A 26,321-nucleotide genomic window follows, 5' to 3' on the forward strand; every position below is an offset into this window, starting at 1 on the left:
ATGCCCTTTCTGTGAGCAGGTTCAACAGAATCCATCTCATGTTCTGATAGATTGCAATTTACCTAGGGTAGTTTGGTTTACTATCTTAGGTTGGTCTTAGAGTGGCCTCATCTCTTTTTCTGACTTGATCTGTAGCTGGTTTGGTGATCTACATGCAAGGAAAATCTCTGAGGATGATGTCTGCAAGAGAGTTATCATTGGTCGGTGTCTTTGGTCTGACAGATGTGATAAAGTTTTTAAACACGTCAATCCTATTCCAGATAGAACGATTATGAGATGCAGAAGTTACATTGAGGAGCATGCAACACTGAAATATTCTTTGTTGAACACTAATAATAAAAACTGTCGCAATAATAAATATTGCACTCCTCCTTCTTTTAATGCTTTTACTCTTATTTGTGATGGTCTTATCAAAATACTAGTAAAGTTGGGGGGATTGGAATAATTATTGGTAAATATGCAGGTACACAATAATCAACAAGGTGCATCCATCTAAGGGACCTGAGAAGTCCATAACAAGCTGAATGTATAGGATTGTGGGAAGCAATAAATTGGGCTAGAAGTTTAAAGCTGGAAAAGGTGCATTTTGATCTTGACGCAAAAACAACGGTGGATGCAGTCAATAATATCAACAATGATATTGCATGGAGATTACTTAATATGATTAAAGACATTAGAATATTTTTTTCTTCTTTCACTTCTTGGAAATGTTCCTACATTCCTAAAGAAGGCAAAAAAGTAGCTTGCATAATCTCAAAAATAGCTAGAGTGGACGGTTTATCTAGTACTTGGATTAATTCTTCTCTTGTGGAGATCACAACTCAATTGTTGGCTGATGCTACTCATATTCACAATTGATTTCCTTTAATATATCACCTTTCATTTCAAGAAAAAATAAAAAAACAATAAAAAAAAATCATTTTTGTACTGAAGTGAATATAAGGCTAAGTCCTATGGTGAATCAAAATCAAGATTCAACTTGAGAGCACGTCACCTTGAATCAGTTCCTAACTCTTATGGTGATTTAAGATTCAAGAAAAATATCCCTAGCGATTTGGCACAAACAGTGTAATCGTTGGATCACCAGTGGATATGTTAATACGATCGCTTGGACTTTCTGCGCCCAACAATTTAGCACAAAAATATATAGTCGTTAGATCACCAGTGTATTTGTGTTTATCCGATTGTTGTTTTGCGCCTAATGGTTGCACAAAAGTGATTTATATTTTTGCGCCTGACCATTAGGCACATCTGACTTGATCTAAGTTCACGTTTAAGCAAATGCTTGAATAACAACTTGAATCGACCCTTTTTTCCGCGCTTTTCGTCTTGAGTATTCTTGAATGTTGAAGTAACATAAGATTTATGGGTTGTTTGTTTTCTGGTGACACTCTGCTTCGTCTGGATCTGACTCAAAGATTACTCCCTTATTTTACCTTATTTACCCGTACAAAATCCCAATAAAATTAATTGGATTTATCTAGAAAGTGTCAAAATAACAGTTTTAATCCCATTAAAATACTATAGTAGTGGAATTATCTTTGGGAGTACCATAAGTTTGTTGATACCCATACTCTTTAATAAGGGTATATATGGAAGAAAGATCATTAAAGAAAATAAAATTGTCCATTTGGTGGGACTGAAAATTTTTACTTCTCCGCCTTTATAATAGGGACGAAAAGAATATTAATTAGCAGAGTTATAATTTTTTTTTACCAGACTAGATATATTCCCAGGAAGTTAGGTAGTATAAAATAATATCTGACTCAGATAGCTTCGAATTAGATGTGCAAGTCGACTAGTTATACCTCAAATAGAAAAATAAAAAACCATACGATCTGACATCTGACTCGCGACGAGACCGAACAGAGTCCTATTCACATGAATCAGTTGATTCAGTGAAAAAAACAAGTCGAAATCCAGTCCATCGTCGTAGCTTCCAGGAGCTTTCTCAAAAGACATAAAATGGCAAACCATGCTGTCAAAATTTTTGAATCTAAACACCATTTATTCACATTTATGATGAGAAAACTATAGAATCCCAACAAGTCATGGGTCCTAAAACCATAGCATCGGGAATGGAAGGGGCGAAGAGTAGTCATAAAGGTTGGGGTCTGCTGGTGGTAGGACTAAAAGTATCCACTCTGCCCCTAATGTTCTTGGATCCCTAATGTTTTCTCAGACACAACCCCAATACACTTAAATTGTAGCAGATCAAAAAGATAGAAAATAAATAAATATATCGAGATATATATTATCTGATGCACACCTCATTATCACCATTGCTAGCTCATTTCTCTCTCTATATATATAGAGATAATATAGATATTCGGAGTCCAAACATATACTGACATGAATATGGAAGAAACTTGTAAACTTTTACTTGGATCTTGCTTAAGAACTAAACTAAAAGGCATTAACGAATTAATATTACTTACTAAATTTGATAAAAGTTAAGCAGACAACCTCGGAGAAAGTACATTATTTTAGCTGCCATAAGCTCGATTTAGGCACACAAAATGCCATAACCAGCTTTACGCATGCCTGAAAACAATGGTTTTAATATTTTTATTAACATTGACCCAAGAATATTTGTTGGTTTTAAGTAAGCTTAGGCCTTAGTACAAGATTAGATAATTACTTAACAGTGAGTTTCGCGTATTCGTTATCATTACGCCGAATATTACAAACATTATTCGTATTCCATTTTATTAAATTTTACAAAAAATAATGAAAAAATGTACTAATAATTAGTATTTCATTTTTTTAATAAATCATGATGGTAAAATGCAATGTGGTAATAATTTGCGAAAATGTGAATTAGTTGAAGTAAAACAGAAGCTAAATCCATGGCCAAAAATGATAGACAACATTGTAAGCAAAGAGAAAAGAAAGACAGAAGAACATAAAAGGGTGTGTGGTTTAGGGATTAGGAACTTGCCCTTAAAATAATATAGTCCTATCAATCTTAGGGTCTTATTAGTTTATAAGCATGGGTTCAGTTCCAGAAATCCAGGTAATGGAGATTAAGTTAAAAAAAACCAAAAAGCCCATAAAAGTAATTTTTTAAAAATGGTTAAGTACATGGGTGTATTTTGTTTGGATGAGGCATGGAGTGTATACAGCTTGCTTTGCTTATGAGGAAGTGATGAAAATGGGGGAATGGAATCAGAGGAAATATAAAAAGCATGAAATGATTTTAAAAAGCAAAAAAACACAGAAATGTTTCCTAGGGTTGTAACAAGTATGTCGAGTAAGTGAAGGCTGATTAGGGTACAACCAGATAGGGTTCATTCCCAACTATGTTTTCTCTTCTTACTATCAATCATCATCAATGCTATAGGATCATGTGTACCTACCCAATGCAATGCTCTCTCTACCCTAAATATACTGCCAATACTCTCACTTGCTGCCTCTCACCGTATTGGGAGGAGAATGTACCAATACGGATCATGATATACATTTAAGAGGCATGAAGTCCCATAGCTCAAGAGAGTGTTTGGATATCGGAATCAGAAATCAATTGCAGAGGCTGAAAGCAAAAATATTTTAGTGTAGAAAAAAAATAATTTTCGTAAAACGTTATTCTAAAACTGTTTATCATAATGTGATTACAAGTGGCTATTTGATTTTAGGTTAAGACAATTCTTTCGACATGGTGACAAAACAAAACCATTATTGGATGTTGGAATTAAAACCAAAAGGAGACTTATCCAAAGAATAATGAAATTATCATATTGAAAATATCAAGTTATCTTCCGTTAAAACCATATATAGCAGCACATATTGTGGATCTTAACATCACCTGTAATGGAGAAAACAGAAGAACATTAAATTTTACTATCATTTTTGATAAATGAAATAACCAACAACAACCTTACATGTTGCATGGACCCTAACAAGTACACACAATAACTTTTTAGTTTAAAGAAAAAGAAATTGAGTAATTCTACGCCTACAAAAAAAGTCTTAAATTTTGGATGCAAATCTCATTCTGAATGTGGCTATAAGTTGGTTGTGAAAAATTATGGGTTAGTGTTTGTTTGTTTGTTTTTTATTGATAAAGAGTTTGGTACTGATGAGTTTCGAACTGAGATCACTGATATGATCATCCGATGACTTTATCACTGTACTACAGTCACGTTTATAAAAACAATCAAATTATGGGTCAATAAAACCCGACTTTTATAACAACAATCAAACTTATCTACTAGAAAAATGGCAAGAAGTACCTATGTAGATTATTGTGTTAGCAAAACGGGGATGTTTGAAGGGATCACAAATTCACAATAGTGGAATAAACCACATTCCTTTTATTTGTTGATCTTTGGAAAATTACTGGTCTCGTCAAGTTTTGTACAAGTTGAAATAAATTTGCAAAATATTTGTTTTCTTTCTTTCAACTCATTTATTTTCTTTAGAGCAAGAGTTATGGAATGAGTGCAAATTTGATCATGGGTAAGCAAATTGAGAAATTAAGAGGCTGATGTTTAACAGCATGGAGAGAAAATTAAGATTATCATATGACCCACGAAATAAGAGTTTAGAACAAATAAAATACTGAAAATATCTATAAAAGGCTGAAGATCAGCCACTTAAGGAGATTTTTTGTGAGCGGCTGGACATCTACTCTTAGCGAAGACTATTGAGTATGAATAAGGGGACCTCTCCATTACCCATAGTGGCACAAAATTTGATCAAACTTGTTCATGTTGAATGCGAACCCTCAATCCATAACCCTTACCCTTAGGGGTCAGGCCTAACATTTCTTGTTATATTTTTCTTTTTTATGGGAAAAAAACTCGGTACAGTCTAATAATGATAAATTATCCTTGGATAAGAAAATAATATTCGTTCAGCAGTGTTGTTTATTTATCAATAAATATTATCATTTAGAGAGTATTTTAGTATGTTTTTTTTTTAAATTAATATCATTTTTAATTTATGCTATTGAAATGTGATGGACGTCGAACATCCTTTGAACTATCCTAACCATACTAATGAGAATGACACGGTTATGGAATCCACGTACATGCGAAGAAATTATTGAGTGTGTAACAAATGATGAGTATGTTCCTGAATCAGGCCAGATGATAGTAGCGTCATACTTGTATTTGTCTTATTCCGGTAATCCTTCTATTTCTCTTGTCGGATTTCTCGGTATTGTACTTGTACGGTATGTTCTTGTTACTTTGTAATCTCTTATTTTCTATCTTAAACTCATTGTTACCTTGAATTTCCATTAATGAAAAGGTTCCTTGTTTATCAAAAAAAAAAAGCAGTTATTATAAAAAAAAAATTGCTTGTTACAACATGGGCAAAATATTCCAGAAGTCGTACATGTATATTTTTTCCTATAAAATATAACAACCATTTATTTTAATGTTGAACGCGCAATTGGGGGATATGAAAACTAATTGGGGGATTTGATAATATGACAAAATAGGGATTTAAATAGCAAATCAGAATTACCCCACATCCATGTATTTTAACTAATTCCTAATCAACCCGTCGCTAATCATGTTTAATGGTTAATTATAATTATTTAAGTTAATATACTAGTTTGATACTTTACTTGGGTGAGAGTAGAAGAAATTTTTTTGAGGTAATATGAATTTGGTTAAAAAATGAGTACTCCCAACTTACAAAATGCCGGCAAAATCAATGCCGACAAATGTTACAAAATGTGCAGAAAATGGGTACTCTCAACTTACAGTGCCGGCATTGTAAGTTATTTATCGAGCACGCCGATACCATTTTTCGACATGGTCTTCATCACTTCCGGCACGGTCTTCATCAATAATACAATGCCGACGATGTAAAAAAAAAGAATTCACTTCCGGCATGGTCTTCATCACTTCCGACATGGTCTTCATCACTAATACAATACCAGCGATGTAAAAAAAATCGTTTTCAAGGTGAGGAGCCGACATAGAAGAAAAAGAGAATTTGAAAGGGAGTGAGGAATATTTAGGTTTGATTTAGTTTTTACTTGTTTTAAAGGATAGTTTAGTATTTCCAGCCTTAAAAAACACCCCTTAGCAAGAACTATTGGATGGGAATATTAATTCATATCTCCCAATTGCACATTCTTTATGTTTCCATTGATTATTTATTTTTTTTTATTTTTTTTATGATCGGTAAAGAATTTGGTGCTAGCGAAGTTTCGAACTTAGGTCACTCTTTATCATTATAAATAACACCGGATTTTACATTGGATTTTCAGGTGCTCTAAAAATAAAAATTTATTCATAATGTGTTTAGGAAAAGATTATTCATCTGTCAAAGTTATTTGGTTATGGAAATGACACTAGCTTTGCTTAAGAAAAGGATAATCACATTGGAATTAAATAATCGCAAAATAGAAAAAAATTTGAAGCAAAAACAAAAAGTAAACAACACCCTCTAGGGAGTTCCTCCTAATCACAATGGGGTTGTGCCTTGTGGTAATAAGTGTTAATAATAACTTAACTAAAATAAAATAAAAAAATATTGGAAGAGAGTGTGTGAGGGGGATATGGTGATGGGTGAGGTCGTACGCGTGCTTACTAACCTACGCACGTGTATTTCTGTTTATAAATACGCATAAGAAATCCACCCTTCCAATCCCACTAAAAAGCGACTAGTGGATTTTTGTTTTGTTTTCTCTTCTTCTCCTTTCTCCTCCTCCCGCTGTCACACCACTTTTACACAGTAGTAGTTGCAGAAACACACCCACACAGAGAAACCAAATACTCATCATTTCTAGTAGTAGAAGAACAATGGAGAGAGTTAAGGAAATGGGGCAATCCAAATTCAAAAGGATTTGTGTCTTTTGCGGGAGTAGTCAAGGCAAAAAAACTAGTTATCAAGATGCTGCTATTGAACTTGGCCAGGAATTGGTAATGTCTTGATTCTCATTTCCTTCGATTTTTCCTTCATGGGTTTCGATTTTCTGACAATTTTTTCTTTTAGGAATCCATTTAGATTCCTACTCATTTTATCTCCTGAAAGCAGGGATAAGAGGGCTTTTTTGTGTACTCTGTTAGTATTCTATTTGCCCCTTTTCTCTGCTTAGTAGACTACTACCAGTTAATGTACTAGTTCTAAAAACCAAATCTTTTCATTTTTCTTTGGTAAATGGGTTTTTTCTTTTTAAAAAGTTGAAATGCAGTAGTAGTAATACTACCCATCTTCTAATTTTAGGGTCTTTAATTTTTGATTTGTTGATTGCAGGTGTTGAGAAACATTGATCTGGTATATGGTGGTGGAAGTATAGGTTTGATGGGATTAGTATCACAAGCTGTTCATGACGGTGGTAGACATGTTCTTGGGTAAGGCCCCCTACCCACCCATCATCTTTTGGTCCACAAAAATTAATAATCAAATGTAATGAGAATTTGGGTTTTGTAATTTTTCTTCCTTGTTCACTAATTTTTGTCATGTTATTGTCTTCTGCAGAGTTATTCCCAAGACTCTCATGCCAAGAGAGGTATTGTCTAGCTCTTACTCAACAATATCATCAACTTCCACTGCTTTTTGTTCTCAATTTTTGTTCTTCTTCATCATCTTCTATCTTTGTTTGTATGTGATTGTAGTTTTATAAGTTGTGGTACTGTGTGTTTTTGTTCACTGCCTCTCCTTTGGTCCTGTAGATGCATGTGATACCCCCCCAACTAAAGCTGAAGATTTTTGTTTTTTTTTTTCAGTGGTTGACAAACTTTCAAAAAATGTCATAGAAATATCTTCCTATCTATCATCATACCACTTGTGATGTTGGGGTTTCACCATTTCTCTGATACCTAGTGTTCTTTCTTAGTCTTTTTCTCTTTTTTTTTTTTTTTGTGTCCATCTCACTTTTTCCCCCACCCTAGACTTGACTTATCTTTTGTGTAGTTTGTACTCCTCACAAGAATCATTGATTTGTGGGAAATGGTATGCACAGACATGATTTTTGTAAAACTAGGTGCATTGGGGTGCATACATAAAGAATGGATAGTAATATTCAAGAACTGTGGCACTAGTGATTTGAATGAATCTGGTTATATCAAGAATGCTTCTGGTCATATCAAGAACAATTTTTATAATCCTTTTAATTGGAGCCTGAAATTTTTTTCCTCAAGTTGAAAAATTTGGACTACAGTTTAACCAATACAAAAAACATACACAAACTGCAAATCTCATCATTGTCTCTCTGCTCAAAAACTTGAGAAAAAGTTTTGATGGAAAACTTTTTCTTCTTCTCCTCTCTCTCTCTCTCTCTCTGCAATTATCTCTTGTCTGCTTCTTTATTTTGTTTTTGAGTTCTTATTTTTTTCCTTGTTTGGTGTCTTTTTGTAGATAACTGGTGTAACAGTAGGAGAAGTGAAAGCAGTTGCAGATATGCATCAAAGAAAAGCAGAAATGGCTAGGCAATCTGATGCCTTTATAGCTTTACCTGGTTAGTCATCTAATCCATCTCCCTGCACAATTTTTCAATTTAGTTCAAGAGGGTCTGCTTGATTATGCTCTAAATATTCAGTTGAATCACAAAAATAAGCAGAACCCAGTGTTTGATTCTCCTCAAAAGTTTTGGAAGAAAATGTATGGAAGAGATTCTGAACAGTAACTTACTGAATACTGCCTGTTCTTATCACTATTTGATACCAAATCAGGAAAGGAACTGACCCTAACTTTAATACTACATCATTGTTATAATTCAACTTTGTCTTACAGTCTACAGCAAGATTCATGATAAGAGAACAACTGTTCAAACCCTAGATACATCAGCATCTGACACTGAAAATAATAATAACAACAAGAGCCCTTATTATGCATGAGATCAGAGAGGAACCCTGTTACTTGTAATGTTGATAGTTAGGTGGTTTTCCTTTCTTGGACAAAATAATATCACTGTGTGAGTTATTACTGTACAATTATAGTTGCCACAAAAAAAAAAGAAAAAGTCAGAAGCCATTAAGCCAAAACTTTCATCAAAGTGTGTTTTGTGCCAACTATCTCCTCCTGTTGATGCCATGTGAGATGAAATCATATGATTTCCTTTCCTTTCCTTTCCTTCCATTGAATGGACTGATTCTTCTCTCCACTGTGAAGAAATCGTAAAGCCAGCCTTTATGAAGAAGTCAATGAATCACTAGTCCAGACTTGGATGGTGACCATGAAATGATAGTAATAATGGGCCCCTAGCTAAGAACACCCCCTAGCCATGTGAAGCTTTGCAGGAAAATGCTGTTATAAAAAATTTAGTATTTTTTTCTTGCGGTGATTTTGACTAGTGCCATGTAAAACAAACAGTTTCAGGGCACTTGCTCAGCTTAATCATTTTAGCTTCTGATAAAGAAGATAAAGATTTAATCTGCTTTGTTTATCATGTCAGAGTGTCCTTGTGTTATAGCAGAAGAAATTTGTCCGTTCTTTCCCATAGCTCAGCTCATATTATTCTTTGAATTATTGTTTTCCGTTGGTACAGTTTTGACTCAATTGATTAAAGAGAACTAAAGAAAGATAAATTGTGTGAATGAATTTCAGGTGGTTATGGAACTCTTGAAGAGTTGCTTGAAGTTATAACTTGGGCTCAGTTGGGAATACACGAGAAACCGGTAATGCCCTATGCAATGTTAACTTGTTGCTGCATTCCAAGTTCTTGTTCATATCAGTCATATGTATGAACGGCATTTGCTTAATGTTTTTCTTCTTAATTTTGAAGGTGGGTTTACTGAACGTCGATGGGTACTACAATTCCTTACTCTCATTCATCGACAAAGCTGTAGAAGAAGGGTTTATTAGTCCAAGTGCACGTCATATTATTGTATCTGCCCCAACAGCAAAAGAGTTGGTGAAAAAACTCGAGGTAACATTACAGCAGTTCTGTTAACATTATTAGAAGGTTGCATTGAATTGGAATTTAACGAATTTCATCTTAAAACAGGAATACTATCCTCGCCACCAAGGAGTTGCATCAAAGTTGAACTGGGAGACGGAACAGCTAGGTTACACTCCAAAATGTGACATCTCTAGATGATGAAGAGAAGTGTTTTGAGATGTGCAGAATGGAAGGAGGAGAGGATAGCATTTTGACAAATAGGAAAGGGCAAGCTTGGAAGACCAAAATATTTCCACATTTAGGGGAATTCTTTTTTTGTAAATTTAACAACAAGTGGCCTCAATATATGAGAAGCTTCACCTATATTCCCTTGTTTTGGTGTTCTTTTTTTTTGGGTTTTATGTGGGTTTTTTCTTCAGAAATATGGTTATCTTTTGGTCTTTCAATTATATAGGATGTCTTTTTAACTTTTTAGTATATATTAATGACAAAATTGCCCTTTCCAAAATGCTCATTTGCACAAGCTTGTTTCTTTTTCCTTTTCTTCCTATGTGGTGTTGTGTTGGGATACTAACGCCAGAGCCCAAGTGCTTCTTTAGCTACAAGTCTCACATGTCTACTTTCGTGTTTAAATTCTCATTCCAGATGTTTTCTTAAGAAATGGTTGATGTTATGTATCAATGCTGAAATCCAAAAACTTTTTAAATGCTATTCCTAGTTGCCGAGATTCCTAGCACCCTCTCCTCGACAAGAAACCCCTTTTACACCAGCTCTGCCTCTCTAGATCTCTCTCTCCCCATAAACATATAAGCTATAACAGTCTTCCTTCCTCCATAACTCTTCTACAAACAATCAATGATGGGGAGAGAGTAGTATGTAGTACTAGTGAATGCTAATAGTTATTTTTGCACCAAGTACTCTATACTATAGTCTATAGTACCACTTGCGAGGAAAAACTAACGGTCTTGATTATATTGATTTGGACGTATGTATGTATGTATATTAGATAGGACACAGCACCATTTTGTACTTCGAGGTGTGGGGCACGTCTCAGCCTTACTGACTGAGGAAGACTTGAGCAGAGGAGCTAGCTTTGGTCGACATTTTTTCTTTTTAAAAAAATTGGGTTAAAACCCCAAACGTTATATTAACGTTTAAACCTTAAGAGGTTTACTACCTACGGCTAGGAAAAAAAAGAACGACTTTTTTGTGACCATGAATTTTTTTTGGGGACCATGATCCTATTAGGCCACCTACCATACAATGTTAAGGGATGTCCTAAAATCAGATGAGATTACTAATTTGATCCTTATCCTAATTAAATTAACCCTAACCTAATAACTACATCTAACTTAATCTAAAACAAAAATCTAAACATAATCCCAATCTATCCTATCCGCACAACAACAAAAAAAACAGTTTTGAGGAACTGTTCTCCTCTTCTTCTTTCCTCTTCCCCCATTTCAACATCGTCTTCATCGATTAATCGTCGATTCATAAAATTTTCATCGTCGATTAATCAATCGACTATAAGAATGTTTCTTCGTAAGAAAACCAATAGACTCCCAGGAACAGGTCCCACATTAGGACATCTAGCAAATCAGCCGAGTGATTTTGAGATTCATAAAGAAGTGGAAGAGCCAAGTGAATCCATAATCCAGTATAATAGACGCAGTAAGAAGCCTGATTCTGCCATGGGACTGATTCGCAGGTATTTTCCAACAAACCCATACTTTTAATTTGATTTTGATTCGTTTAATTGAATAGAAATCATCAAAATAGGGCTCGAATGGAAGTTACAGTGCGCTGTTCGGTTAAGACGAATTTCTAGAAAACCCTAGTTTGTTAACCGAACTTCCTGAAAAGAAGAACACGAAGAACAGTTCGGTTTTATAGGATTCAAAACCGGGTCACCGAACTGCCAGTTCGGTTAGTTCGCAAAAAAACCTAAAACTTTTTTCTAACCGAACTTCACCAGTTTTGCAACAATTGTTTTTCCACTTGTAACCGAACTGTGCAATTTTGCCCGCTATTTTGAGTTTTTGTGTAACCGAACTGAGCTATCTTGTTCGGTTGGTTCGCATAATATTCTAAAACTATTTAGTAACCGAACTTTACCAAAAAAAAAACAAATTTCAATATAACTGAACTATGCTATTTTACTCAATATGTTGAGTTTCAATTTAACCGAACTTGTCCAACTATGTTGTGTTGCATACATGTGGAGTTCGGTTTATTCGCAAAAAAACCTTGACAAACCGAACTCTTCACTATTAGTTACCAATGTTGAGTTCGGTTTATTCGCAAAAAACCTTGACAAACCGAACTCTTCAGTATTTGCACACATGTGGAGTTCGGTTTGATCGCAAAAAACCTTGACAAACCGAACTCTTTACTATTAGTGACCAATGTTGAGTTCGATTTATTCGCAAAAAACCTATTCAAACCGAACCTTACGCTGAGAACCCTTATGTTGCATCTGATTTAGTCAATCATTTATCGGTTAAGCTAATAAATTTTGTTTTCTTGATTAGAGGAAAACAACCTTTACTGGAAGATCTGAGAACTCCCACGCCTCGAGGCAAAGTACATTGTGGTGCCGGTAAGCGTGGAACCAAAAATGCTAAGTATGGAGGTGGGTCATTACCGGGTGTTGTCATCCAAGATGGTGTCAATAGAGATAATGTTGACAACGTAAGCCAACAAGTTAACGAAGAGATTGTGGAAGAGATGGGCAGTCAAGAACATAATCAAGGTGGAGAAGATGAACCAGCTCAAGAAGGAGGAAATGAAGGTGGCGATGATGGGGGTGAAAAAGATGAGGAAGATGGAGACAAGGATGGAGATATGGATGATGATGAATCAGAGGAGGACTCGGATGAAGAGGAAGAAGAAGAGGAAGAAGAAGAGGAACAAGCAGACATAGTGGTAAAGAGACCTAGAAAGACGCCTAAAAAGCCTTGTGCTAGATATTCATACATTCCTCATAAGGATTTGTGTTTGCCGCCAAAGAATCCAACATGTGGTACTCCAAGAGATGGCGGGGAGGTATTGATGGGCTACAAAAACTCATGGGATGCCAAGATCTTTGCGACAAAGGTATGGTTCAATCTTAACCATCAAGATTTAGATTTCTCAGTCATTTTATTATATTTTGACATATATTGTTCTTTTGTATATACTCCCTCCGTTCCAATTTAGATGATGTTTTAGGAGTTTTCACGCAGATTAAGAAATGGAGAGAGATATAAAAAAATCTATGTATGCCCTTGAGAAAAGTCTTCAAACATTAATTGTTATTAGTGTATTTAAAAATAAGCTTATGGTTTCAAGACAAATTGTGAGGGTATTGTTGGTGGTTTTGTGGGCAAAACATGAAAACTATCAAATAATATGGAACAAAAAAAATAACCCTAAAAACTCATCTAAAATGGAACCGAGGGAGTATATTAGTATATAAGATATGATGTTGTTTTTTTTAGGATCATAAAAATGTTGTTCGTGTTTTGAAACGTCAAAAGAACAAGGTATGGAATATAGAAAATGAGTGTGATGAGGTCCGCTTGGCGGTATTTGATTATGTACTATGGAACGGGATACAACATGCGCACCAAAAATTTGATGATGTCACTGTTACTGCATTTGCCGAGAGGGCTTATCCAGAGACGAATACCTTTCATCTACCTTTTGGTGAGATGGCAATAACTCCGGATGATTGTTTTAGAATCACAGACCTACCAATTACAGGAACAAGTGTTCGAGATGGCTACGATCCCTCGATGAGTTATGAAGTTCTTGAAAAACTAGTCGAAAGGTGTCTAGGATGGAGCGATAAAAAGGCACAATGTGAGTTTAGGCGATCCAACAAAGAGCCTAAGGAAGGTGATGAGTATAATGAGTTTGAGGAAGACCGCACGTACAAGAAGAAGTTGAAAAAGATCAAGCTCAAAACCTTGTTTGATGAGTTTTCAGGGACGAAAGATTTGGTTGCTCAAGGAAAGTTGGTGATGATAGAGGAGAAGACTAAGCACCATGTGACTGCTTATTTGTTATATCAACTTGAAATATAACAACATCAATTAGAAATACATTAGAGTTCGGTTACATAAAAATTTTATCGCAAAAACCGAACTCTAAGTTCGGTTCATAAGGAAAAGTTGAAATGTCACCGAACTAAACACTGTAACTTTTGATTTTTTTTTTCTGAGTTCGGTTGTTTACGCTTTTGTTTCAAGTTTGCGAAACAACCGAACTTAATGCATTTAGTATACTCTTATATTATGTCAAGTTCGGTTAGCTAGTTCGTAAACATGCAGTTTGCGACAAAACCGAACTTTGTACACTAATTTAACTCTTATTTGTACGTAAGTTCGGTTAGTTATGGTTATTTGGTTGCGAACCAACCGAACTTTGTACACTAAATTGGATCTAATTTTTACGTAGAGTTCGGTTTGTTAATTTGTTATGAACCAACCGAACATAACGCTGGTAATCCTAGAAACTTCTATTAACGGTGAGTTTGGTAACCTGCGTGTTTGGACCAAGTAACCGAACTGCACTTTCAGCCGAGTTCGGTTGCTTGTTCATCACGCGATGGAACCGAACTACACATTCAGGAGAGTTCGGTTACATCTTCTTCACAGAAGGTAACCGAACCGTCCCAAATCCAGTTGAAAATTTTAGATTTTTAGGAAAGTTTTGACCAATTCAATATACATTATCCAAGTTTGGAGCATACCTGGACACCCAAATACTCTTCCTCCGGTTGTGGTTGATAAAATCCATCATATTCATCTTGAGATTGAGTTTGGGGAAGAATACAATCACCATCTAAGAAATAACTCATATCCGGATCATTATGAAGATTAACAAATATTCTAGGAGAGGATGGAGATGAAGAATCAGATGAGTCTTCATCACTTGAATACCCAAAGTTAGTGAATTGGAAAAAATTTTTATTTTCAATATTTTTCTCCTTCATCTTCTCTAACTTTACTCTCTCAATAATTCTACACATCTAATAAAAAACCCATTTTTTAATTTAATCTCACTAATTAATTTTAACTAAATCATTTCACTAATCATAACCTAAAATTAATTATGAGGGTAGTTTAGGTATTAATATAAATATCTAGATATGGGGTGACCTAGGTTTACTTCTAATGTCTTTACCCAAAATAAAACCATGGTCCCCCAAAGAAACCATGGTGCCCAAAAAATCGTTCAAAAAAAACCACCCGATACTGACGAGTTTCAAACTCCGGTCGCTGGTATCATCACCTAACAACTTTACCATTGTACCACAATGACATCTGCCTTTGTTCGACATTTTTTTGAGCATGTACCAGTGCTACATTGTTCCCTACACCGGTTGCCATTCATCATTTGTACTAGTGTGTCTATGTGATGTACAATATAAAATTGAGACTTGGAATCATAGAACAATGCTAGACTAATCAAAAGAAAATGGGATTACTACTAGCGATCTCAACAAGTTTCTCAGTAGACTAACAAAGAACTAGAAAACTCGGCAATTGGTTGCTGACCAAATGCATTGCCAAAGTGGGATATATACAGTACATTCTACTAAGCCAAGAAATCAGTGCGCGCATTCATTGTTACACACAATTTCCAAAGGATATGCTTCAAATCTCCAGAATTTAACTTGAACAGAAAAGAAAAGTTAAACGCTTCAAAGTTCAGATAACGTTGAATTGACCCTTCAAATAACATTCCAGAATCTCCAGACTAACAAGACCTCGAAAACTAAAAAGCATCACTACTAGTAATTGCTACCCATGTTCCAATAGGAGCATGGCCAAGAAAAATAGACAGATTGGGCAGGAAAATAAATCGTTTCACATTCACTCACCAAGAATAGCCTTGACCAAAATCAAATAGCAGTCCAGATTAACATGACCTCGAGAACTCAAACGAGCACTCCAACTATAGACCCCGCTCTTTAAATAGCTCCCTGGTCTTCCCCATTCGGAATCACTTCTTCTTCTTCTTCTTCCCAGAACAATTACAATGGTGGAAGCAAGAAATGAATCATGTTTTAATTGGGAAGATAGAATCAGTAGGTTACCAGATGCAATAATTCACCATATCTTGTCTTTCAATATTGATACCAAACATGTAGTCCAAACAAGTGTGCTGTCCAAAAGATGGATTCATATTTGGAAATCCATCCCAAATCTAAACATCGACAGACGTTCATTTCCTCAAGGCGAAGAACATACTCAGAGATTCATATATTTTGCGGACATGGTATTCATTCTTCGCGATGATTCTGACATTCGGAGATTTCGTCTGCATTGGGACAGCTTTGATCACGATGATGAGTATGTGGCAAATAATGTTAATAGGTGGATTGTCCATGCTGTTAAGCGCAATGTTCAACAAATTATCGTAGATATCGGTCAATATTATCATCATTTGGCTTATGAAATTCCTCATCAACTCCTGAATTGCAAATTACTGAGGACGCTGACAATACGACCGAATGCCGGTGCCAGACATGCACCAGAAGTTACTTTTCCAATATTAATGGATTTTCAGTCTACGATGTGGAACTATCTCAAAGGCTCTTTTCAAGTTGCCCACTTCTCGAAGTATTATACATATATGATTGTGTTGTACTAAATTTGAATGTAAATTCTTTAAGCCTCGAGAAGTTTCGGTGTGTGCGGTTGCGTTCTATTGCCAACAATATCAAGTTGACCGCTCCAAATCTGAAAAACTTCTACTGCAGGTCTTCTGCGAAGCAATGTTATTCTCTAGAGAACTGTCCGCTTTTATCCAATGTGGATTTTCACATGATGCTCGAACAAGGGGATTTAGATGAGGATTCAGAAGTATATTGGAAACTGCCTATAGAGGGAAAAAAAAGTTTATGCTGAACGAATGTTGAAGTTTCTAGGAGCAGTTCATACGGCGAAACAATTGAGATTATCATCTGGATTCCTCGAGGTATGTGTGCTTCATTTCTCCCATGTATGTATAAACTTCTTAGCATACTTGCGGAAATGGTTTAAGCAACTGCGTAGTCAATAATATGATAAGGCCAAGGATGCTGCTGCTTGAGCAATCCGATTTTCACCATCTGTATATAGGTTTAATGATGATGCTTCTTGGTTATCAAGATGATTATCCTTTTTGTGTTTCTTAGGCAAGATTTAGCTGCAATATTATTTATAGACTTTTCTATTGTTTCTCTAGATTCTCTCAAGAGCTCCGGACTTGCTAAACTGTCAACCATCTCGCTTATGTAATCTAAAACATTTGAAGCTGGGAATATGGTCTACAAGAGGTTGCTTTCAGGCTATAGCATACTTACTCAAGATATCTCCTAATGTAACTTCTCTTTCCCTTGAATTAAAGGAGGTACATTTAACCAAGCTCTTCATTATTAACTTGGCCTGCGTTGTTTCGTTGTCAGTAAGTGACTGACTGTAAAGTCATGCTGTGCTTGTTTGGATATAGTCGAATTTAGCGGACGTTGGAGATGACCGGGAAGCAGGATTGTCATCCCCGGGAATGTTGTCTCACCTCAAGCATGTGGATATTGGAGCAGTGGAAGGATGTGATGCTGAGCTCAAACTTCTGAGTTTTTTGTTAAAACATGCAAAGGTTTTGGTTAAAGTTGATCTATACTTTCATTCTAGTATTGGCTTGCCTGGCAGAGTTAGACAAATAGAGCTGTTCAAGAACAAGCTAAGAGCAATTCATACAGCTTATTCAAATATCGAATTGGTGTTTAATTAAAACTTAGTTAATGGCATTGTGAGCTCTACCAGAACCTGCAACCAGAAGTAGTCAGATGCTCAGACGTAGCAATCTTATAATGACTCTATATTCTTTCGGTCAAGAAGCAAGAAGATACTGCTGCGGAAGCCTAACATTGAGTAGTTTGATGTTTGTTCTTCCTATTTTGCTTTTGTTTTTATGTTTTTATCAGTGACTTTTCTGTCATTAGAACGATTGAAATGTCTATCTGTGATTAAATGCTAATTAGCTGATGCATAATTCCCTGCACTTATTTCATTCACCATTCTTACTACTGTGACTAAGGTTTTTGGTTTGAGTACAAGTCATCTATGTGATGTACACTGTACAGTATAAAATTGAGACTTGTGGAATCATAAAACAAGTAAACTAAATTGGTCATGGATTTCATGAAAACCTAAGTATCTTCGCAGTAATTACAATGAATCATTAGACTAATGAAAGAAAATTGGATTACTACTAGCTTTCTCAAGTTTCTCAGAGAACTAAACAAGAATCAGAAAACTCACTGTTCTATTGGCAGTTTGAGGTGTTGTTTTGAAATCCAGCAACTTTACCGGTTCTTCAACAATCAACAGTTTTAGGTTGCGATCTTTTGAACCCGAGTTTTTTACAGATATTCCAACCACTTTTGGATTTACCCATTTTCCCGATCTCTTGTTTCATGGACAAACATTCTTTTTCAAGTTCAGCAACTCGCATTTCCATAGTCTTTTCATTGTCTGCAAGGTTGGTTTGGATGTCATTCTTGGTGATTGCTAAGCTACCACGTGAATTTTCTGTGTTATTGGAGACGTAGAACCAACCAGCAATTGATGTGCGGAGACGAAGTTGTTCAAAGAAGAGAACTTGTACGATCACACGAAGTGGTAGTCTCTCATTCTGAGCTGCATGAGTGCACGCCTCCAATGAGAGTTTCTGGCAGTTCATGAGCCTGCATAGTTGCTCCCTCTCCAAGTCCGTGAGCCAAGGGTGTGCCTGATAGTAACCAGGAAATCATTTGTTAAGAACTTTCAGAAGTTATGAAACTTCCATTTGTGATGAGCTAACAAGTGCTTCTACTGGCTAATGCAGAAAAATAGGACATGTGGACGCGTGCATAAACATGTCCTGTGCAACTAATTTTGTACCTTTAGGTATATATCAATTGCACGATAGATTCCATCATCCAGAGGCCTAGCAAATTCAGGGATAACAGCAGCAAGAGACTGGAATTTCGGGAGCTTTAAGTTAACGTCAGGCGCAACCTCAGCAAGATAGCCATCCACTAGTTTAGCAACCATTGTTACCGGGGTAAGTGGTAAAGAACCACCATCTACTACCTGCCTTTCTTCTGCTTCTTCTTCGACTATACAAGGAGAAGGCGGTTCATCCGCAGCCTGGTCAACGGACATAAAATGATCAAGAATCCGCTGGACGCAGTCAATATCATAGAGAGTTTCTACTGTGTAGCCCATGTTAGGAATAAGAAGATCATCGAGTGTTGCATGGTCCAACTGTGCACCAATCCTTTTCTCCAAGTTCTCTCTACACGATGGACTGGCATGTAAACTCATAGCAGTTTGAAGCAGCCTGAGCAAAAAGTTTGTGAGGATAACTTCCTTCTTGTTGGGAAATAATCCAACGATTTCTTCAAGAAGAACTCTTTGGTCAGCCTCTGACGGAGCCAAACTAGTAGACGCAGAGTTATGATGGTTTGTATTCTCTTTGAAGCTCAGTCCAGGGAGATATCTCTTGGCGTAGAACATCAGAGATCCAGCAATTCCTTCGGGATTCATCCCTTTCGACTCAACAGCCACTATCAGTCTCTTATAAAGAGGTAAACTTAAGAAAGAAACATCCTCATACCACCAATCCTCTATCACGTTGCGTGTCTTAGATTCTGTGCATATTCCATTCCAAAGTTCAGCCCCTTCTGGCTTAGGAGCGCTGTTGGAAACAGGCCAACCAAATAAGCTAGGATCTGAACAAGCTTTAACTGCTATAGAATCAATACATCTCGAGACAACATGAACTTCTTCTGCATGAGGGAGAACCTCTTCACATGTTTCAAGAGCTCTAATGGAATCACCCCAGTTTCCAAAGACTTCATCGAGGAAATCCTCCGTTTGTTTAATAAGATTTCCATCCCCATAAGCCTCAGTCATCTGAAGGTGCTCAGCAGCACATCGGAGACTAACAACATTTAACGCAGAGACTTCGATTTTAACACCGTAACAAAATTTGGCTATTAGCTCAAAGGTTTTGGCTCCACCAGGTATGTCATGAAGCTGCAAAATGCAGCTTTGCCCATCCTCACCGCTAGAGACATCTTCTATTAGCTTTTCTAATAGCCCACTTCTGGAAAGCAATGGAAACTGCACCATGGGAGCAGTTAGAAACATGCCCAATTTATCAAGTTTGTTGCTGGCAAGCAACTCAATGATGCTAGATAGTATAAATTTGAAACATAAACAAGCACGAAACAAGGAAAATGTAGCTGTATGTTAAAGAGAAATATACGGTATATTCCCAGCGTGAATTAGCTAAATACCTTGTGAAGATGAAAGGACATTTCTCCAACTTCAATGACAATATCACTAGGAAGCCCAGCGGTGCATACCCTGCAAAATTGCGTATTTTGAGTTCAACTTCATTGAAATAGTGAAGTAACTCAAAGTTTTATGTTTTTATTTTCGATCATCACTCATATCATTGTCCAACCAAAGTACATTGATTGTGTTTCGATGTTTAAACTAAAGTGCATTATCATGTAAGTACACTATAAGAATCATTTTTTCATTCATTGAGATTCAACTGAATACGAATCCAAGGTACACAATGCCATGATATCTTTACTGCTAAAAAATTGTGCAATGAATCATTTTAACATACATATGAGATTCAACTCGAGAACTCGAATCTCGAGCTGACAGACAAAATGAAATCCCACAAGCTAATATATTAAACACATCTAACTCTTTCACTGTCCCTAGTATCGTCTAACTGGGCGAAGCTAAAATTGAACCAAAATGTCACATTCTTCATTTGTTACACAAAATCATTTATCCAAACCCATAGACAATTACTGAACAAGAACAGGGAATCCTTCAACTAAACATAAAAGGTTACACTTTTTTTTTTTTGATCTCATTAATGGAATTCTAAGTGAACCCATGATTTAAAATTCACAGATACAATCAAGAGAATAAGAAATTTAATCAAGATATGAGATTATGCGTTTTTTGTGTGTTACCAGGTTTGGCCATCACGTAGAAAAGCTTCAGATTTAGAGCCCAATTTCATGCATGCCATCAAAAGATTATGATGATGATTTGATACAAAAACACAAACAATCAAAAGACTTTTCTAAACATAGAGAAGATCTAAAAAAATAATATATGAATCAAATGAATTTACAAAACAGATGGAAATTGGAGAAGGTGGTTTATGGCGGGTATTACAACAATTGGTTTGTAGAGGACCGAGTCTACAGGGAAAAACATTTTGATCCCGCAACGGGAGATCAAAAATGAACTCGCGGCTTCACGGCTGTCGCATTTCAAGATGTGACATCATCAAGTTCCGGTTTCTTTTTCAAAGGTTGTATCGATGAGGGTCGGAGGGCGTTATGACAATCTTATAGGTGTATTTTGGTGCAATTATGCTTAGTCCACCGGGGATCAAATCCCTTGAAATATACGGCACCTCACATCTTTGGTGGACCCTACGGTGGGTAAACATCACCCCCTACAAATCTCTGTGTGGGGGAACCCAGGGCTTGTCTCTACCGGGATATTTCACGTTTGATTTTTGATGTCAACCTAGCATTACTCATTTTGGTGGGAACCAAGTCCCAGGGCCGGCTCTGAAGCCCGTCAAATTGTGCTCTTGCACAAGGTGGAATTTTTTTTGTAAATTAACACAGGCTTTGTATTTTTGATGGCCCAATAGTTTTTGGTTGTTCAAAATTTAGAGAAATGGGAACGGAAAATACAAGGCTAACTTCTCGGCTTCTGCTAAAAAAGAAAGAAGAAAACAACAACAGAAGTACCAGGTTATCACTTAATCGTAGAGGACGTCAAATTAGGGTTTTCATTTCATCCAGCGCATCGATTATTAAAGTGAGTTTAGTCCTAAGTTTTGGAATCATTATTCATGAGTTCTAAAGTCTAATAACTAGATTCATAGACTTATGTCAATTTGTCACTTCTCTAGTTTAGTTTAGACTGGTTGATCTAGGTATCTCACTGTCTTGGTTTTTGTTTTTCAATTTTAAAGACACGATGAATTGAATTGTGAATTCTTATTTGCATCTAGATGTTTCATAATTGATAGTAAAGAGTTGGTTAGCTCTGATATCTATAGAGATTATTAGGTTTGTAGGCATATAGATTTTCGAAAAATGATGGAGCAGTTTGCTGACTAAAATGCAAGGTGGAAGAAGTTCAAGTGAAAGTGGACACAAAATTAATAAGAGGTTACTATCTTATGTTAAATGTTCTTTGATTATGATTTTACTTCCTTTACTTTTCAATTCCTAACCGTATTTAGTAGCATGACACATACAAAAGTTCTTAAAAAAGTATTTCGGTACCATATTGTCCATCCGACTACATGGAACATATATTTAGTTGTGAATTTTTTTTCTTGTCCTAGCTTTTTTTCTAACTTTAATACAATTCTAAAGCAAAGAGTAATTGGACGGCTACTATCTATTTCAATTTGTTTCTGTCTGTTTTCGTTCCCGGCGGAAAGAGTTTCCAATTTTTCACCATATATATAAGAGATATTTCATTTCGAGATGAATCATGCCACAGTTTGGCCATGTTATTGGCCTTCAAATCTTTAGTTTCAGTGTTATATATACAATAGATTTCGCTAAGAAAACATACAAACTGCATGTGTGATTTTTTCTCCCATAAGAGGGCGTTCCAAGAACTTTCGCATAAGATCGTCTAAATGTCAGAGACGGCCCTGCCAAGTCCCAGTAGTTGGTGTAAGATTTTGGATGAAATGATGTTTAAAAATAAATGGATTAGCAATTTCAGAAGGGGATGTAAACATGTTTTTAATGTTCTTTTTTTTTTCTGTGAACTCTTTCACTTGGGTACAAACTGTTGTTGATTTTTATTTCCCAAATTTAACAACATAATGTATATTTTTGATGGACAAATATCTTTTTATAGTAAAAATTGTTGGAAAATTTGTACAAATAGAAAGATAAATGGAAATAAAAAGACGTATTACCGATCTTGCTAGGTGAACAGCTGAATACCAGCTGATCCCACATGGCACCAGATGTGGCAAACTGGAGTGATTACTCCTCCAAACCACGTCATCAAAAATAAATTTATACGGAAGAAGTTTTTACTATGGCTTAGATTTTCAAATTGTATATTATATTGCAATAATTTTGAGCCTTATTCTTGATCAAATTAAGAAGCCAGATCTTGACACAGTACATATATATCTGAATACGTAAGATAATTTGAAATTCCAGTTATCATTGTCAATCAAAGATACTCATTACTTCTTTTTCAAAGATTAAAAACTCCTTTAAATTATCATTCCCATTACTAAAATTAACAACTGGCCAAAGGGTAACTCCTCACTGTTTATTTTTCTTTCTATAATCTTGAGTTTTATGCATTGATTCAGAAGCCATACCAAGAATCAAAGAGTAGTTTTCCCATTCCTTGAACCAGCCGAGGCTATTCAAACAATAAACTCTTCCAACAAAAAAACTAACACCCTAATTAATGTAATTAAGTTTCATTATTGCGATAAATACGATGTGGGTCGATTTTAATTAAGTCTTTATCAACTAAAATTGAGAAAGTTCTTAATATAATTAATGAATTAAGGTTAGTAAGATTTTCCCCAATTTTTATGTGAAACTTGATATTTAGGTAAAAATTCATCACTGTGGAAGAAAGGGATACTACGGATCAGTTTGACGCAAGGTTGACGATGCAAGCATGAGACTTTTGTGGATGAGAAATAAGTAGATGAAGTCCGGAGAAAATCAGATGATGAATGAAGACGAAGATAACAAAGAAAATGGAAGACAGTCGCAAATAAAACAAAATTTTTATCTTTTCTTGTTTTCTGCCAGATGAAATGTCAAACAATAGAACACCCGTCTGTGCCAAATATATTGCCACGTCAAAATCAGCTGTTATTTAGCTGTCAACCGGCTAGTTAAATAGCATTTTCGGACGTACTACAAGCTTCAAGGCTCTTATCTAAGATTTTTTTAGACAATCATTCAACTCATTTTTATTGCCCAAATTTATTACTCCCTCCGTTCTTTTTTAATGGGCTAGTTTCTATAAATAAAAGTTTCAAAAAAATATGCCAGTTTCCTAATTGGGAAAGTCAAATGTTATTTTAATTTTTTGGGACCATTTTTCTCTTAACTTCTTTTGATGACAAGTGTCATGTGGACCACTTCACTTTACTTCTTTTGCTAACAAGTGTCATGGGGACCATTTCACTTCACTTCTTTTATTGACAAGTGTCATGAGGACCACTTTCAATGATTAGTTCTCTTAATTTTCTTAAATTTCGTTAAAAACAAAATTGATATATTAAAAAAGAACGGATGGAGTATTAGTTAAATATGTAAAAATTGTTGGAAAACTTGTAAAGGTAGGTGTGCGAAAAAAAAAAGAAAAGAAAAATCGTACTTCAAGCTTCAAGGCTCTTATCTAAGATTTTTTATAGACAATCATTCAAATCAATTTTATTCGGCAGTGCTATACACCTCCTCCTTCACCTCCCCACTCTGCTCCCTGACGAGGTGTTTTTCCATGTGGCGCCTAATTAATAATAAAAAGAACACGTAATCATCTCTTCCAATTTCTGTCTCATCTTCTTCTCTCTCTATTGGGAAGAAATTTTATAAAAATTCTACGATGGCCAAAACTCTAAAAACTAAAGTCATTGGAAATTGGAATCATAATCTTATTATAGATGGAAGACTCGAAATCATCTGAAGGGAAAAAAGAGCCTTCAAAGTTCCACTTCGTCTAAACAAAAAGTAGATCTAAACATCTAATTGATTAATCCATTGGGAAATCTAGTTTTTCTAGATTTATTTTACTGGCAACTACAGCAGGTCTGATACAAAATCATGATGATGAAAATTTTAAGATAACAATTTGGTTCATTATTTCATAATCATAGTACTTTTAAACAAGTGGGTCATATTCAATTTGATTAATAATCTGATTTTTGATGTTTTGGCCAGTGAGATTCTCAGAAGTAGCAAAGAGTTTTTTTTATTTTTGATTGGTAATTGAATCAATGGTGCTCAAGAAGATCAGAAAGGGAATGGATCTGGTGGTTGATGTTTGAAAGATCGATTATTGTGACGGTGCTATTTCGGCAGGAGTTTTGGTTTATTGATGCCATGATTTAAAGAAGATGCAAATGCTGCTGAAGTTGTGTTTGTAGCCGGAAATTATAGAAACAACCGTTGCTGCTGTTGGTTTTGTGATTCATGGCCGTAATAGATTAGGGTTCTGTGGTTGTATGATTCAGGTATTGAATCAGCTGAATGGAGGTGCTAAAATGGTTCGAGAAGAGGATGGATTTGTAGCTATGAATGATTGCAACAGTAACTGAAACATTGATCAAAGATTAAGTAAATAAAAAATAGAAGAAGAAGAATAGAAGAGCAGAAGAAGTAGTCAAAGAGATAACACATCACAAGAGAGATAGTATAATTTTTTGTCCATTCAGCTCGCCACATCAGATAGTGAGCAGAATGGGGAGGATAATAGCATTTCCGATTTTTATTGCCCAAATTTATTGTTAGGTAAATAAGTAAAAATTGTTGGAAAACTTGTATGGGTAGGTGGGCAATAACAAAAAAGAAAAAAAAATCGTACTTCAAGCTTCAAGGCTCTTGCATAAGAATTTTTAGACAATAATTAAACTCTTTCTGAAAACAAATTCGCTAGTACAAACGGGTTGCCGAATTACCGACTTCATGATTTAACGAAGTCCTATAAAAACATCGTCGAATCGTACTTTGTAAGAATTTGATTCGACCGAGAATATACTAACAATTTTTTGACGATGCCAAACAATTAGGAATGTAGAGGGAAAAGAAGTTGAGAAAAAATTCATATGGATGTTGTATTTCACTGTGTTTCGTCTCTTTGTAATTATAAGACCAAAGGCATCTACTGATGATGACTATTAATCCATAATAGGTATATATCATGGGTTCCTCTCAGTTGGATTTTGAAAATACAAATAGAATTGGGTATCTAACAGTTGCATAGCTTGCGAAGACGCGTCCCAAAACATATGTCACCAACATAGGCATCAACTAGCTTTGACCGTGGGTCAGATGTCCCCCAACAACCGATATAATCTTTGCTCACAAACATACCTGAGTTGCACTACTTTTGACCGCATTAGCTGGCCGGAGGCCAAAATTTCTCTCATCTATTAGAACACTGCTCGGTACCCAGCAAGCATTGTTAATTCCAAAATTCACCTGCTTGAATTGCTTACTAAAAACAACTTCGTTAGGTTAGAATTAAAATATAGAAATGTTTAGACAATCTCTTGGTACTCATTAAAGACCTAGAGACGTACTGAAAAGCAAACTAAGACATCATCCTTCGGATTGAGATTACTGACTATTTATTTGACTTGTTATATTGTTATCTAGTTTGTACAGTCGTATTCAATGGAAAACTTAACGTGCAAAATTCGTTTACATATACATTAT

The 26,321-nt window shown here is 35.5% G+C and overlaps 2 protein-coding genes and 1 long non-coding RNA gene across 3 annotated transcripts; 2 read left to right on the forward strand and 1 right to left on the reverse strand.

The window, feature by feature from the left end:
- Nucleotides 1–6,621: 6,621 nt before the first annotated feature.
- Nucleotides 6,622–10,220, forward strand: LOC113313885 (cytokinin riboside 5'-monophosphate phosphoribohydrolase LOG1-like). The gene is made up of 7 exons (XM_026562666.1): nt 6,622–6,881; nt 7,216–7,313; nt 7,441–7,471; nt 8,320–8,419; nt 9,508–9,578; nt 9,686–9,829; nt 9,908–10,220. Exons 1-7 carry the CDS (start codon nt 6,762–6,764, stop codon nt 9,998–10,000), a joined length of 657 nt encoding a protein of 218 aa, XP_026418451.1. The 5' UTR covers nt 6,622–6,761; the 3' UTR covers nt 10,001–10,220.
- A 7,728-nt stretch (nt 10,221–17,948) lies between these two features.
- Nucleotides 17,949–21,184, reverse strand: LOC113308973 (BTB/POZ domain-containing protein At5g03250-like). Its single transcript, XM_026557415.1, has 4 exons — nt 20,826–21,184; nt 20,124–20,193; nt 18,721–19,947; nt 17,949–18,568 (listed from the first exon to the last, which is right to left on the reverse strand). Exons 1-4 carry the CDS (start codon nt 20,882–20,884, stop codon nt 18,155–18,157), a joined length of 1,770 nt encoding a protein of 589 aa, XP_026413200.1. The 5' UTR covers nt 20,885–21,184; the 3' UTR covers nt 17,949–18,154.
- A 3,299-nt stretch (nt 21,185–24,483) lies between these two features.
- On the forward strand, nt 24,484–25,232 carry LOC113308542. The gene is made up of 2 exons (XR_003339898.1): nt 24,484–24,692; nt 24,825–25,232. It is a non-coding gene; the product is annotated as an uncharacterized LOC113308542 (long non-coding RNA).
- The last annotated feature ends 1,089 nt before the right edge of the window (nt 25,233–26,321 follow it).

Source organism: Papaver somniferum, chromosome 9 (assembly GCF_003573695.1).
Source record: "Papaver somniferum cultivar HN1 chromosome 9, ASM357369v1, whole genome shotgun sequence".
NCBI classification, from domain to species: domain Eukaryota; kingdom Viridiplantae; phylum Streptophyta; class Magnoliopsida; order Ranunculales; family Papaveraceae; genus Papaver; species Papaver somniferum.

Coding starts and splice junctions, on each gene's coding strand:
- LOC113313885 (XM_026562666.1), top strand. CDS start 6,762: ATGGAGAGAGTTAAGGAAATGGGGCAATCCAAATTCAAAAGGATTTGT. Junction 6,882..7,215: donor TTGAACTTGGCCAGGAATTG/GTAATGTCTTGA, acceptor TGTTGATTGCAG/GTGTTGAGAAACATTGATCT. Junction 9,579..9,685: donor TGGGAATACACGAGAAACCG/GTAATGCCCTAT, acceptor TTAATTTTGAAG/GTGGGTTTACTGAACGTCGA.
- LOC113308973 (XM_026557415.1), bottom strand. CDS start 20,884: ATGGCATGCATGAAATTGGGCTCTAAATCTGAAGCTTTTCTACGTGAT. Junction 20,194..20,825: donor CTACGTGATGGCCAAACCTG/GTAACACACAAA, acceptor GCAATTTTGCAG/GGTATGCACCGCTGGGCTTC. Junction 19,948..20,123: donor TGTCCTTTCATCTTCACAAG/GTATTTAGCTAA, acceptor CCCATGGTGCAG/TTTCCATTGCTTTCCAGAAG.